The 15,734-nt window shown below is 51.1% G+C and overlaps 1 protein-coding gene across 1 annotated transcript in view; it reads right to left on the reverse strand.

Moving 5' to 3' along the window:
* Nucleotides 1-15,734, reverse strand: part of LOC106572902 (E3 ubiquitin-protein ligase UBR4) — a 159,279-nt gene that overhangs the window by 67,466 nt on the left and 76,079 nt on the right. The window contains 6 exon segments of the mRNA XM_082962270.1: nucleotides 1,146-1,323; nucleotides 2,786-2,916; nucleotides 4,430-4,541; nucleotides 4,720-4,841; nucleotides 5,364-5,495; nucleotides 6,489-6,663. Of these exon segments, the coding sequence (XP_082818396.1) occupies nucleotides 1,146-1,323; nucleotides 2,786-2,916; nucleotides 4,430-4,541; nucleotides 4,720-4,841; nucleotides 5,364-5,495; nucleotides 6,489-6,663 (850 nt within the window).

Genomic DNA, 15,734 nt, shown 5'->3' on the forward strand with positions numbered 1-15,734 from the left:
AGAGACTGGAGACCTAGGGCACTGCTGCTGCTGCCTGGATCAACCCATAATAACATCATTATCAACACAGCTACAGTGAGTCTGACCTGACAGGCCTAGAGACTGGAGACCTAGGGCACTGCTGCTGCTGCCTGGATCAACCCATAATAACATCATTATCAACACAGCTACAGTGAGTCTGACCTGACAGAGCTACAGACTGGAGACCTAGGGCACTGCTGCTGCTGCCTGGATCAACCCATAATAACACCACAACATCATTATCAACACAGCTACAGTGAGTCTGACCTGACAGGCCTAGAGACTGGAGACCTAGGGCACTGCTGCTGCTGCCTGGATCAACCCATAATAACACCACAACATCATTATCAACACTGCTACAGTGAGTCTGACCTGACAGAGCTAGAGACTGGAGACCTAGGGCACTGCTGCTGCTGCCTGGATCAACCCATAATAACATCATTATCAACACAGCTACAGTGAGTCTGACCTGACAGGCCTAGAGACTGGAGACCTAGGGCACTGCTGCTGCTGCCTGGATCAACCCATAATAACACCACAACATCATTATCAACACAGCTACAGTGAGTCTGACCTGACAGAGCTACAGACTGGAGACCTAGGGCACTGCTGCTGCTGCCTGGATCAACCCATAATAACACCACAACATCATTATCAACACAGCTACAGTGAGTCTGACCTGACAGAGCTAGAGACTGGAGACCTAGGGCACTGCTGCTGCTGCCTGGATCAACCCATAATAACACCACAACATCATTATCAACACAGCTAAACCTTCACATCTCACTGCTACAGTGAGTCTGACCTGACAGAGCTACAGACTGGAGACCTAGGGCACTGCTGCTGCTGCTAGAGCCTAGAATATTACAACTACAACAGGGTTGTCAAACCTCAACTCCCACACACAGACAGCGGTTTGTTGATCCAGAGTCTAATGGCGATGCTAGCATTAGTAAACTATGCTACCATGTCAAGCAAGGGTACAGAAACAGTCAGTCGATAAACATCATGGGTAACTTTTCCAGGCAAAAGATTATTGGCAAACCAGATTAAGGTACCACAATATGTATAATCTGGACTGGAGTATTAATTTTTACGACGGTGTGGTATTAGTGAGTATTGACCTTGCTGGTCTTGCTGAAGACTCAGCGCGATGGCCAGCTCCACCATGGTCTCGTCGTCAGCGTCTGGGGGGATGTCCAGCATCGGAGGGAAGCCCTCGGCTCCGGCCAGAAGAGCCTCCAGCGGAGACGGGTTGCCATTGTTCACATTCTCCGCCGTGTCCAGAACCATGGATTCAGACTGGATAGAGATACACAGACCAGACATAACAGACAATAAGCAAACCCTATCAAAATCACAGATCACGTTTAACATTTTTACATCATGAACAGTATTTTGGTGTGTGTTTTTTTATAAATATATATATATATTTTGTTTTGTACATATCACAGATGTTAATATGGCTATTTGCAGGGCCTAAAATGTACTTTTTGGTCCACCAGCCACTGTTGCAGGTAGATTTAAAACTCTAACCAGCCAACCAGATTTATTTTTTTACCAGCCCCACAAAAAAATGTCCCTCTAAAATTATACCAACACAAAAAAAACAGATGAGCATGCGTTGTCATGTTTCTAAAACAATACATGTATTAGTAGTAGGATGTAATGTGACACAATTGTTTAAAAAATCACATTTTCTGTGACCTGAATCTTTTAACAAAAATATTACTGAGACAAAAATGTTCACCTGCCCCTTTAAGGGCGGGATGTTACCGTGGTAATGCGACTTGAGTCCTGTTTGTGCATGAGGAGTGGACGCTAGATTACTACAGTGTGTATGAGGAGTGGACGCTAGATTACTACAGTGTGCATGAGGAGTGGACGCTAGATTACTACAGTGTGTATGAGGAGTGGACACTAGATTACTACAGTGTGTATGAGGAGTGGACACTAGATTACTACAGTGTGCATGAGGAGTGGACACTAGATTACTACAGTGTGTATGAGGAGTGGACACTAGATTACTACAGTGTGTATGAGGAGTGGACACTAGATTACTACAGTGTGTATGAGGAGTGGACACTAGATTACTACAGTGTGTATGAGGAGTGGACACTAGATTACTACAGTGTGTATGAGGAGTGGACACTAGATTACTACAGTGTGTATGAGGAGTGGACGCTAGATTACTACAGTGTGTATGAGGAGTGGACGCTAGATTACTACAGTGTGTATGAGGAGTGGACGCTAGATTACTACAGTGTGTATGAGGAGTGGACACTAGATTACTACAGTGTGTATGAGGAGTGGACGCTAGATTACTACAGTGTGTATGAGGAGTGGACACTAGATTACTACAGTGTGTATGAGGAGTGGACACTAGATTACTACAGTGTGCATGAGGAGTGGACACTAGATTACTACAGTGTGTATGAGGAGTGGACGCTAGATTACTACAGTGTGTATGAGGAGTGGACGCTAGATTACTACAGTGTGTATGAGGAGTGGACGCTAGATTACTACAGTGTGTATGAGGAGTGGGTGAGGAGGAGTGGACACTAGATTACTACAGTGTGTATGAGGAGTGGACACTAGATTACTACAGTGTGTATGAGGAGTGGGTGAGGAGGAGTGGACACTAGATTACTACAGTGTGTATGAGGAGTGGACACTAGATTACTACAGTGTGTATGAGGAGTGGGTGAGGAGGAGTGGACACTAGCGATTGGACCAGACTCACCACCATCTCAAAGAGACTCACCACCATCTCAAAGTCGCCATGGTCGACCTCACCCTGCTCCTGACTCTCCTGCCTGCCCCCCTCTCCTCCCGTCAGGCCCGACGGCTGCATCTTGTCATCAACATCATCCTCATCATCATCGTCTTTGTCTCCTGGAGGAGGAGGAACAGGGAGAGAGAGAGATGGAGGAACAGGGAGAGAGAGAGATGGAGGAACAGGGAGAGAGAGAGATGGAGGAACAGGGAGAGAGAGAGATGGAGGAACAGGGAGAGAGAGAGATGGAGGAACAGGGAGAGAGAGAGATGGAGGAACAGGGAGAGAGAGAGATGGAGGAACAGGGAGAGAGAGAGATGGAGGAACAGGGAGAGAGAGAGATGGAGGAACAGGGAGAGAGAGAGATGGAGGAACAGGGAGAGAGAGAGATGGAGGAACAGGGAGAGAGAGAGATGGAGGAACAGGGAGAGAGAGATGGAGGAACAGGGAGAGAGAGATGGAGGAACAGGGAGGAACAGATGGAGGAACAGGGAGAGAGAGATGGAGGAACAGGGAGAGAGAGATGGAGGAACAGGGAGAGAGAGATGGAGGAACAGGGAGAGAGAGATGGAGGAACAGGGAGAGAGAGATGGAGGAACAGGGAGAGAGAGATGGAGGAACAGGGAGAGAGAGATGGAGGAACAGGGAGAGAGAGATGGAGGAACAGGGAGAGAGAGATGGAGGAACAGGGAGAGAGAGATGGAGGAACAGGGAGAGAGAGATGGAGGAACAGGGAGAGAGAGATGGAGGAACAGGGAGAGAGAGATGGAGGAACAGGGAGAGAGAGATGGAGGAACAGGGAGAGAGAGATGGAGGAACAGGGAGAGAGAGATGGAGGAACAGGGAGAGAGAGATGGAGGAACAGGGAGAGAGAGATGGAGGAACAGGGAGAGAGATGGAGGAACAGATGGAGGAACAGATGGAGGAACAGATGGAGGAACAGGGAGAAACAGGAAGAAAGGAGGAGAAAGGAGGAGAAAGGAGGAGAACACTCAGTGTCGATGGAAACATTTAGTGGTTTCTGATTTGTCCAAGCCTTCGCTCCGAACACTAAGAGATTAATAGAGCAGAAGATGTTGAAAAAAGATTCTAAAATAAAGAAAGAAAAACAGAAAAGTCTAAACAAAAGTATATATATATATATATTTTTAATTTATACCGTTCTGAAATTAACTTGCAAACACTTTCTGGCTGTTCTATTGGTCTAGTTTAGGGCTATCTAACCCAGTTCCTGGGAGGCTACCGTCCTCCAGGTTTTCATTCCAACCCCAATCTAACGCACCTGATTCTAATTATTAGCTGGGTTGATAAACTGAATCAGATTAGTTACAAAATGGGATTCGAGTGAAAACCTACAGGAATATTGCTCTCCAGGAAAACAGGGTTTGAAAGCCCTCGTCTGATTCAGCGGTAGGAGATACCTACCCATGGGTGTGTTGGAGCGAGGGGGAGACGGAGATACCTACCCATGGGTGTGTTGGAGCGAGGGGGAGACGGAGATACCTACCCATGATGGTGTGTTGGAGCGAGGGGGAGACGGAGATACCTACCCATGGGTGTGTTGGAGCGAGGGGGAGACGGAGATACCTACCCATGGGTGTGTTGGAGCGAGGGGGAGACGGAGATACCTACCCATGGGTGTGTTGGAGCGAGGGGGAGACGGAAGAGTCACGTGGCGGCGTTTGTTCCTGGGTCGGAGCACTCGGATCAGGGCCTGCTTACAGGCGAAGCTAACAGACGTGTCCTGGAATACAGAACAGAATCAATCACTTTTTTAAAAAACATAATTTAAGTGCTATTTAGGTAAAGAAACAAGTTTGAACACAGCAAAAATGCGGATCCAGAATCAACACAGCAAAAAAATGACTATTGCAAATATATTTTTCACAGGTCTATGTCTAAAGTGTAACTGAGGAACATACGGGACACAGTAGCATCTGCATGTAGATCTTGGAGGCAACGTTAATGTAGTCCAGCTCGCAGGTGCAGAACCCATGGATGATGTCCACCAATGCGTTTACTGTAGCTTCAATGTGGGTCAGACCTGGAGAGGAACAACAATTGATCGATTGACGACTCATATAATTTAGTGTTCAAACATCCAGATTTTATTTTTTTTACAGCAGATCACGCCGTGCGCCAAAACAAATCCTAATTAAAACAAAAATGTTGGTTTGAAAACATGTCACCAAACTGAATACTACACAGCTATGAGACGATGCTAGTTTACCTGGCAGACAGACAGGGGCCAGGAAAGACAATGTGAGTTTACCTGGCAGACAGACAGGGGCCAGGAAAGACAATGTGAGTTTACCTGGCAGACAGGCAGGAGCCAGGAAAGACAATGTTAGTTTACCTGGCAGACAGGCAGGAGCCAGGAAAGACAATGTGAGTTTACCTGGCAGACAGGCAGGAGCCAGGAAAGACAATGTGAGTTTACCTGGCAGACAGGCAGGAGCCAGGAAAGACAATGTTAGTTTACCTGGCAGACAGGCAGGAGCCAGGAAAGACAATGTTAGTTTACCTGGCAGACAGGCAGGAGCCAGGAAAGACAATGTGAGTTTACCTGGCAGACAGGCAGGAGCCAGGAAAGCGTTCTTCGGTTTGAGGGCATGGAGCTTCCAGAAGTTATTGACCAGCTGCATGATGAAGTTACAGCCCTCACTGTCCATCTGTTTCTGGCCCTCCTCAGTCATCTCTGAACAAAGAAAAAAAACAAGTGTGAAACTTTGACCTCTTATTATTGACCTGAATGAAGTAGCGAGATCGAACTGTTTCCTAACAGTGATTGTGGAGACAATAATACATGTAGTGGGGACGGAGAGCTGTAAAACCACAGCAGGGGATTCATCTTGTGACGGGAATATCTGACTAGTCAATATTAAAGTGTCCAGACTAAACTGATCTAAAACTAAGTGAATAGGTCGTTACCTGGATCAATACCAGAAGGATTCAGTGAATAGGTCGTTACCTGGATCAATACCAGAAGGTATCAGTGAATAGGTCGTTACCTGGATCAATACCAGAAGGTATCAGTGAATAGGTCGTTACCTGGATCAATACCAGAAGGTATCAGTGAATAGGTCGTTACCTGGATCAATACCAGAAGGTATCAGTGAATAGGTCGTTACCTGGATCAATACCAGAAGGTATCAGTGAATAGGTCGTTACCTGGATCAATACCAGAAGGTATCAGTGAATAGGTCGTTACCTGGATCAATACCAGAAGGTATCAGTGAATAGGTCGTTACCTGGATCAATACCAGAAGGTATCAGTGAATAGGTCGTTACCTGGATCAATACCAGAAGGTATCAGTGAATAGGTTGTTACCTGGATCAATACCAGAAGGTATCAGTGAATAGGTCGTTACCTGGATCAATACCAGAAGGTATCAGTGAATAGGTTGTTACCTGGATCAATACCAGAAGGTTTCAGTGAATAGGTTGTTACCTGGATCAATACCAGAAGGTATCAGTGAATAGGTCGTTACCTGGATCAATACCAGAAGGTATCAGTGAATAGGTTGTTACCTGGATCAATACCAGAAGGTATCAGTGAATAGGTCGTTACCTGGATCAATACCAGAAGGTATCAGTGAATAGGTTGTTACCTGGATCAATACCAGAAGGTATCAGTGAATAGGTTGTTACCTGGATCAATACCAGAAGGTATCAGTGAATAGGTCGTTACCTGGATCAATACCAGAAGGTTTGGTCTCGGTGAAGTGCACCAGGTTACTGGGTCTCATGATGGCGATGCAGCGTGCCGTGATGACCAGGCGCTGGAACAACTCAGGGTCCAGGTCTCTGCTGTCACGACTACAGCTGTTCAGACACTGCACTGCGTTGCTCAACAGGGACTGGTCCTAGGGGAGAGACATGTAACAGAGGGGAGAGAGAGGTGAGTGGGACTGGTCCTAGGGGAGAGACATGTAACAGAGGGGAGAGAGGTGAGTGGGACTGGTCCTAGGGGAGAGACATGTAACAGAGGGGAGAGAGAGGTGAGTGGGACTGGTCCTAGGGGAGAGACATGTAACAGAGGAGAGAGAGGTGAGTGGGACTGGTCCTAGGGGAGAGACATGTAACAGGGGAGAGAGAGAGGTGAGTGGGACTGGTCCTAGGGGAGAGACATGTAACAGAGGGGAGAGAGAGGTGAGTGGGACTGGTCCTAGGGGAGAGACATGTAACAGAGGGGAGAGAGGTGAGTGGGACTGGTCCTAGGGGAGAGACATGTAACAGAGGGGAGAGAGGTGAGTGGGACTGGTCCTAGGGGAGAGACATGTAACAGAGGGGAGGTGAGTGGGACTGGTCCTAGGGGAGAGACATGTAACAGAGGGGAGAGGTGAGTGGGACTGGTCCTAGGGGAGAGACATGTAACAGAGGAGAGAGAGTTGAGTGGGACTGGTCCTAGGGGAGTGACATGTAACAGAGGGGAGAGAGAGGTGAGTGGGACTGGTCCTAGGGGAGAGACATGTAACAGAGGAGAGAGAGGTGAGTGGGACTGGTCCTAGGGGAGAGACATGTAACAGAGGAGAGAGAGGTGAGTGGGACTGGTCCTAGGGGAGAGACATGTAACAGAGGAGAGGTGAGTGGGACTGGTCCTAGGGGAGAGACATGTAACAGAGGAGAGGTGAGTGGGACTGGTCCTAGGGGAGAGACATGTAACAGAGGAGAGAGAGGTGAGTGGGACTGGTCCTAGGGGAGAGACATGTAACAGAGGGGAGGTGAGTGGGACTGGTCCTAGGGGAGAGACATGTAACAGAGGAGAGAGAGGTGAGTGGGACTGGTCCTAGGGGAGTGACATGTAACAGAGGAGAGAGAGGTGAGTGGGACTGGTCCTAGGGGAGAGACATGTAACAGAGGAGAGAGAGGTGAGTGGGACTGGTCCTAGGGGAGAGACATGTAACAGGGGAGAGGTGAGTGGGACTGGTCCTAGGGGAGTGACATGTAACAGAGGAGAGAGAGGTGAGTGGGACTGGTCCTAGGGGAGAGACATGTAACAGGGGAGAGAGAGAGGTGAGTGGGACTGGTCCTAGGGGAGAGACATGTAACAGAGGGGAGAGAGAGGTGAGTGGGACTGGTCCTAGGGGAGAGACATGTAACAGGGGAGAGAGAGAGGTGAGTGGGACTGGTCCTAGGGGAGAGACATGTAACAGAGGAGAGAGAGGTGAGTGGGACTGGTCCTAGGGGAGAGACATGTAACAGAGGAGAGAGAGGTGAGTGGGACTGGTCCTAGGGGAGAGACATGTAACAGAGGAGAGAGAGGTGAGTGGGACTGGTCCTAGGGGAGAGACATGTAACCGAGGAGAGAGAGGTGAGTGGGACTGGTCCTAGGGGAGAGACATGTAACAGGGGAGAGAGAGGTGAGTGGGACTGGTCCTAGGGGAGAGACATGTAACAGGGGAGAGAGAGGTGAGTGGGACTGGTCCTAGGGGAGAGACATGTAACAGGGGAGAGAGAGGTGAGTGGGACTGGTCCTAGGGGAGAGACATGTAACAGAGGAGAGAGAGGTGAGTGGGACTGGTCCTAGGGGAGAGACATGTAACAGGGGAGAGAGAGGTGAGTGGGACTGGTCCTAGGGGAGAGACATGTAACAGAGGGGAGGTGAGTGGGACTGGTCCTAGGGGAGAGACATGTAACAGAGGGGAGAGAGAGGTGAGTGGGACTGGTCCTAGGGGAGAGACATGTAACAGGGGAGAGAGAGGTGAGTGGGACTGGTCCTAGGGGAGAGACATGTAACAGAGGGGAGGTGAGTGGGACTGGTCCTAGGGGAGAGACATGTAACAGAGGAGAGAGAGGTGAGTGGGACTGGTCCTAGGGGAGAGACATGTAACAGAGGGGAGAGAGAGGTGAGTGGGACTGGTCCTAGGGGAGAGACATGTAACAGAGGGAGAGAGAGGTGAGTGGGACTGGTCCTAGGGGAGAGACATGTAACAGAGGGAGAGAGAGGTGAGTGGGACTGGTCCTAGGGGAGAGACATGTAACAGAGGGGAGGTGAGTGGGACTGGTCCTAGGGGAGTGACATGTAACAGAGGAGAGAGAGGTGAGTGGGACTGGTCCTAGGGGAGAGACATGTAACAGGGGAGAGAGAGGTGAGTGGGACTGGTCCTAGGGGAGAGACATGTAACAGAGGGGAGAGGTGAGTGGGACTGGTCCTAGGGGAGAGACATGTAACAGAGGAGAGAGAGGTGAGTGGGACTGGTCCTAGGGGAGAGACATGTAACAGAGGGGAGAGAGAGGTGAGTGGGACTGGTCCTAGGGGAGAGACATGTAACAGAGGAGAGAGAGGTGAGTGGGACTGGTCCTAGGGGAGAGACATGTAACAGAGGAGAGAGAGGTGAGTGGGACTGGTCCTAGGGGAGAGACATGTAACAGAGGAGAGAGAGGTGAGTGGGACTGGTCCTAGGGGAGAGACATGTAACAGAGGAGAGAGAGGTGAGTGGGACTGGTCCTAGGGGAGAGACATGTAACAGGGGAGAGAGAGGTGAGTGGGACTGGTCCTAGGGGAGAGACATGTAACAGGGGAGAGAGGTGAGTGGGACTGGTCCTAGGGGAGAGACATGTAACAGAGGAGAGAGAGGTGAGTGGGACTGGTCCTAGGGGAGAGACATGTAACAGGGGAGAGGTGAGTGGGACTGGTCCTAGGGGAGAGACATGTAACAGAGGGGAGAGAGAGGTGAGTGGGACTGGTCCTAGGGGAGAGACATGTAACAGAGGGGAGAGAGAGGTGAGTGGGACTGGTCCTAGGGGAGAGACATGTAACAGAGGAGAGAGAGGTGAGTGGGACTGGTCCTAGGGGAGAGACATGTAACAGGGGAGAGGTGAGTGGGACTGGTCCTAGGGGAGAGACATGTAACAGAGGAGAGAGAGGTGAGTGGGACTGGTCCTAGGGGAGAGACATGTAACAGGGGAGAGGTGAGTGGGACTGGTCCTAGGGGAGAGACATGTAACAGAGGAGAGAGAGGTGAGTGGGACTGGTCCTAGGGGAGAGACATGTAACAGAGGAGAGAGAGGTGAGTGGGACTGGTCCTAGGGGAGAGACATGTAACAGAGGAGAGAGAGGTGAGTGGGACTGGTCCTAGGGGAGAGACATGTAACAGAGGGGAGAGGTGAGTGGGACTGGTCCTAGGGGAGAGACATGTAACAGAGGAGAGAGAGGTGAGTGGGACTGGTCCTAGGGGAGAGACATGTAACAGAGGGGAGGGTGAGTGGGACTGGTCCTAGGGGAGAGACATGTAACAGAGGGGAGAGAGGTGAGTGGGACTGGTCCTAGGGGAGAGACATGTAACAGAGGGGAGGTGAGTGGGACTGGTCCTAGGGGAGAGACATGTAACAGGGGAGAGGTGAGTGGGACTGGTCCTAGGGGAGAGACATGTAACAGAGGGAGAGAGAGGTGAGTGGGACTGGTCCTAGGGGAGAGACATGTAACAGAGGGAGAGAGAGGTGAGTGGGACTGGTCCTAGGGGAGAGACATGTAACAGAGGAGAGAGAGGTGAGTGGGACTGGTCCTAGGGGAGAGACATGTAACAGGGGAGAGGTGAGTGGGACTGGTCCTAGGGGAGAGACATGTAACAGAGGAGAGAGAGTTGAGTGGGACTGGTCCTAGGGGAGAGACATGTAACAGGGGAGAGGTGAGTGGGACTGGTCCTAGGGGAGAGACATGTAACAGAGGAGAGAGAGGTGAGTGGGACTGGTCCTAGGGGAGAGACATGTAACAGAGGAGAGAGAGGTGAGTGGGACTGGTCCTAGGGGAGAGACATGTAACAGAGGAGAGAGAGGTGAGTGGGACTGGTCCTAGGGGAGAGACATGTAACAGAGGGAGAGAGGTGAGTGGGACTGGTCCTAGGGGAGAGACATGTAACAGAGGAGAGAGAGGTGAGTGGGACTGGTCCTAGGGGAGAGACATGTAACAGAGGGGAGAGGTGAGTGGGACTGGTCCTAGGGGAGAGACATGTAACAGAGGGGAGAGAGGTGAGTGGGACTGGTCCTAGGGGAGAGACATGTAACAGAGGGGAGGTGAGTGGGACTGGTCCTAGGGGAGAGACATGTAACAGGGGAGAGAGAGAGGTGAGTGGGACTGGTCCTAGGGGAGAGACATGTAACAGGGGAGAGAGAGAGGTGAGTGGGACTGGTCCTAGGGGAGAGACATGTAACAGGGGAGAGAGAGAGGTGAGTGGGACTGGTCCTAGGGGAGAGACATGTAACAGGGGAGAGAGAGAGGTGAGTGGGACTGGTCCTAGGGGAGAGACATGTAACAGGGGAGAGAGAGAGGTGAGTGGGACTGGTCCTAGGGGAGAGACATGTAACAGGGGAGAGAGAGGTGAGTGGGACTGGTCCTAGGGGAGAGACATGTAACAGAGGGGAGGTGAGTGGGACTGGTCCTAGGGGAGAGACATGTAACAGAGGAGAGGTGAGTGGGACTGGTCCTAGGGGAGAGACATGTAACAGAGGGGAGGTGAGTGGGACTGGTCCTAGGGGAGAGACATGTAACAGAGGGGAGGTGAGTGGGACTGGTCCTAGGGGAGAGACATGTAACAGAGGGGAGAGAGAGGTGAGTGGGACTGGTCCTAGGGGAGAGACATGTAACAGAGGGGAGAGGTGAGTGGGACTGGTCCTAGGGGAGAGACATGTAACAGGGGAGAGAGAGGTGAGTGGGACTGGTCCTAGGGGAGAGACATGTAACAGGGGAGAGAGAGGTGAGTGGGACTGGTCCTAGGGGAGAGACATGTAACAGAGGAGAGAGAGGTGAGTGGGACTGGTCCTAGGGGAGAGACATGTAACAGAGGGGAGGTGAGTGGGACTGGTCCTAGGGGAGAGACATGTAACAGAGGGGAGAGAGAGGTGAGTGGGACTGGTCCTAGGGGAGAGACATGTAACAGAGGGAGAGAGAGGTGAGTGGGACTGGTCCTAGGGGAGAGACATGTAACAGGGGAGAGAGAGGTGAGTGGGACTGGTCCTAGGGGAGAGACATGTAACAGGGGGGAGAGAGGTGAGTGGGACTGGTCCTAGGGGAGAGACATGTAACAGGGGAGAGGTGAGTGGGACTGGTCCTAGGGGAGAGACATGTAACAGAGGAGAGAGAGTTGAGTGGGACTGGTCCTAGGTGAGAGACATGTAACAGAGGGGAGGTGAGTGGGACTGGTCCTAGGGGAGAGACATGTAACAGAGGGGAGGTGAGTGGGACTGGTCCTAGGGGAGAGACATGTAACAGGGGAGAGGTGAGTGGGACTGGTCCTAGGGGAGAGACATGTAACAGGGGAGAGAGAGGTGAGTGGGACTGGTCCTAGGGGAGAGACATGTAACAGAGGGGAGGTGAGTGGGACTGGTCCTAGGGGAGAGACATGTAACAGAGGGGAGAGAGGTGAGTGGGACTGGTCCTAGGGGAGAGACATGTAACAGAGGAGAGAGAGGTGAGTGGGACTGGTCCTAGGGGAGAGACATGTAACAGAGGAGAGAGAGAGGTGAGTGGGACTGGTCCTAGGGGAGAGACATGTAACAGAGGGGAGAGGTGAGTGGGACTGGTCCTAGGGGAGAGACATGTAACAGAGGAGAGGTGAGTGGGACTGGTCCTAGGGGAGAGACATGTAACAGAGGGGAGGTGAGTGGGACTGGTCCTAGGGGAGAGACATGTAACAGAGGAGAGAGAGGTGAGTGGGACTGGTCCTAGGGGAGAGACATGTAACAGAGGGGAGAGAGAGGTGAGTGGGACTGGTCCTAGGGGAGAGACATGTAACAGGGGAGAGAGAGAGGTGAGTGGGACTGGTCCTAGGGGAGAGACATGTAACAGAGGGGAGAGGTGAGTGGGACTGGTCCTAGGGGAGTGACATGTAACAGAGGAGAGAGAGAGGTGAGTGGGACTGGTCCTAGGGGAGAGACATGTAACAGAGGGGAGAGGTGAGTGGGACTGGTCCTAGGGGAGAGACATGTAACAGAGGGGAGGTGAGTGGGACTGGTCCTAGGGGAGAGACATGTAACAGAGGGGAGGTGAGTGGGACTGGTCCTAGGGGAGAGACATGTAACAGAGGGGAGGTGAGTGGGACTGGTCCTAGGGGAGAGACATGTAACAGAGGGGAGGTGAGTGGGACTGGTCTCACACACGCGAACGTAATCTCACACATTCATTAAGTACAAAGAGGAGACCACATTAGGCTTCAACGAGGGCCCGTTAGATTCCCATGGTCCTTTGAGCCTGATGTAGCCTTAGCCACTTTAAAAAGCCATAACGAGGAGAAAACGTTAGTCAAGGGAAAATGAGTTACCTTGTGGTAGGCAGTACGGCTGGTGTGTATGGTTAGTTACCTTGTGGTTGTGGTAGGCGGTACGGCTGGTGTGTATGGTTAGTTACCTTGTGGTTGTGGTAGGCAGTACGGCTGGTGTGTATGGTTAGTTACCTTGTGGTTGTGGTAGGCAGTACGGCTGGTGTGTATGGTTAGTTACCTTGTGGTAGGCAGTACAGCTGGTGTGTATGGTCAGTTACCTTGTGGTTGTGGTAGGCAGTACGGCTGGTGTGTATGGTTAGTTACCTTGTGGTTGTGGTAGGCAGTACGGCTGGTGTGTATGGTTAGTTACCTTGTGGTTGGCAGTACGGCTGGTGTGTATGGTTAGTTACCTTGTGGTTGGCAGTACGGCTGGTGTGTATGGTTAGTTACCTTGTGGTAGGCAGTACGGCTGGTGTGTATGGTTAGTTACCTTGTGGTAGGCAGTACGGCTGGTGTGTATGGTTAGTTACCTTGTGGTAGGCAGTACGGCTGGTGTGTATGGTTAGTTACCTTGTGGTAGGCGGTACGGCTGGTGTGTATGGTTAGTTTCCTTGTGGTAGGCGGTACGGCTGGTGTGTATGGTCAGTTACCTTGTGGTTGTGGTAGGCGGTACGGCTGGTGTGTATGGTTAGTTACCTTGTGGTTGTGGTAGGCGGTACGGCTGGTGTGTATGGTTAGTTACCTTGTGGTTGTGGTAGGCGGTACGGCTGGTGTGTATGGTTAGTTACCTTGTGGTAGGCAGTACGGCTGGTGTGTATGGTTAGTTACCTTGTGGTAGGCAGTACAGCTGGTGTGTATGGTCAGTTACCTTGTGGTTGTGGTAGGCAGTACGGCTGGTGTGTATGGTTAGTTACCTTGTGGTTGGCAGTACGGCTGGTGTGTATGGTTAGTTACCTTGTGGTTGGCAGTACGGCTGGTGTGTATGGTTAGTTACCTTGTGGTTGGCAGTACGGCTGGTGTGTATGGTTAGTTACCTTGTGGTTGGCAGTACGGCTGGTGTGTATGGTTAGTTACCTTGTGGTTGGCAGTACGGCTGGTGTGTATGGTTAGTTACCTTGTGGTTGGCAGTACGGCTGGTGTGTATGGTTAGTTACCTTGTGGTAGGCAGTACGGCTGGTGTGTATGGTTAGTTACCTTGTGGTTGGCAGTACGGCTGGTGTGTATGGTTAGTTACCTTGTGGTTGGCAGTACGGCTGGTGTGTATGGTTAGTTACCTAGTGGTTGGCAGTACGGCTGGTGTGTATGGTTAGTTACCTTGTGGTAGGCAGTACGGCTGGTGTGTATGGTTAGTTACCTTGTGGTTGTGGTAGGCGGTACGGCTGGTGTGTATGGTTAGTTACCTTGTGGTAGGCAGTACGGCTGGTGTGTATGGTTAGTTACCTTGTGGTAGGCAGTACGGCTGGTGTGTATGGTTAGTTACCTTGTGGTAGGCAGTACGGCTGGTGTGTATGGTTAGTTACCTTGTGGTAGGCAGTACGGCTGGTGTGTATGGTTAGTTACCTTGTGGTAGGCAGTACGGCTGGTGTGTATGGTTAGTTACCTTGTGGTTAGCAGTACGGCTGGTGTGTATGGTTAGTTACCTTGTGGTAGGCAGTACGGCTGGTGTGTATGGTTAGTTACCTTGTGGTAGGCAGTACGGCTGGTGTGTATGGTCAGTTACCTTGTGGTTGTGGTAGGCAGTACGGCTGGTGTGTATGGTTAGTTACCTTGTGGTAGGCAGTACGGCTGGTGTGTATGGTTAGTTACCTTGTGGTTGTGGTAGGCAGTACGGCTGGTGTGTATGGTTAGTTACCTTGTGGTTGTGGTTGGCAGTACGGCTGGTGTGTATGGTTAGTTACCTTGTGGTTGTGGTAGGCGGTACGGCTGGTGTGTATGGTTAGTTACCTTGTGGTTGTGGTAGGCAGTACGGCTGGTGTGTATGGTTAGTTACCTTGTGGTTGTGGTAGGCAGTACGGCTGGTGTGTATGGTTAGTTACCTTGTGGTAGGCAGTACGGCTGGTGTGTATGGTTAGTTACCTTGTGGTAGGCGGTACGGCTGGTGTGTATGGTTAGTTACCTTGTGGTAGGCGGTACGGCTGGTGTGTATGGTTAGTTACCTTGTGGTTGTGGTAGGCAGTACGGCTGGTGTGTATGGTTAGTTACCTTGTGGTTGTGGTAGGCAGTACGGCTGGTGTGTATGGTTAGTTACCTTGTGGTAGGCAGTACGGCTGGTGTGTATGGTTAGTTACCTTGTGGTTGGCAGTACGGCTGGTGTGTATGGTCAGTTACCTTGTGGTTGTGGTAGGCAGTACGGCTGGTGTGTATGGTTAGTTACCTTGTGGTTGTGGTAGGCAGTACGGCTGGTGTGTATGGTTAGTTACCTTGTGGTAGGCAGTACGGCTGGTGTGTATGGTTAGTTACCTTGTGGTAGGCGGTACGGCTGGTGTGTATGGTTAGTTACCTTGTGGTAGGCGGTACGGCTGGTGTGTATGGTTAGTTACCTTGTGGTAGGCGGTACGGCTGGTGTGTATGGTTAGTTACCTTGTGGTAGGCGGTACGGCTGGTGTGTATGGTTAGTTACCTTGTGGTAGGCGGTACGGCTGGTGTGTATGGTTAGTTACCTTGTGGTAGGCGGTACGGCTGGTGTGTATGGTTAGTTACCTTGTGGTTGGCAGTACGGCTGGTGTGTATGGTTAGTT

The sequence above is a fragment of the Salmo salar genome, chromosome 15 (genome assembly GCF_965601325.2).
Source record: "Salmo salar chromosome 15, fSalSal1, whole genome shotgun sequence".
NCBI classification, from domain to species: Eukaryota; Metazoa; Chordata; class Actinopteri; order Salmoniformes; family Salmonidae; genus Salmo; species Salmo salar.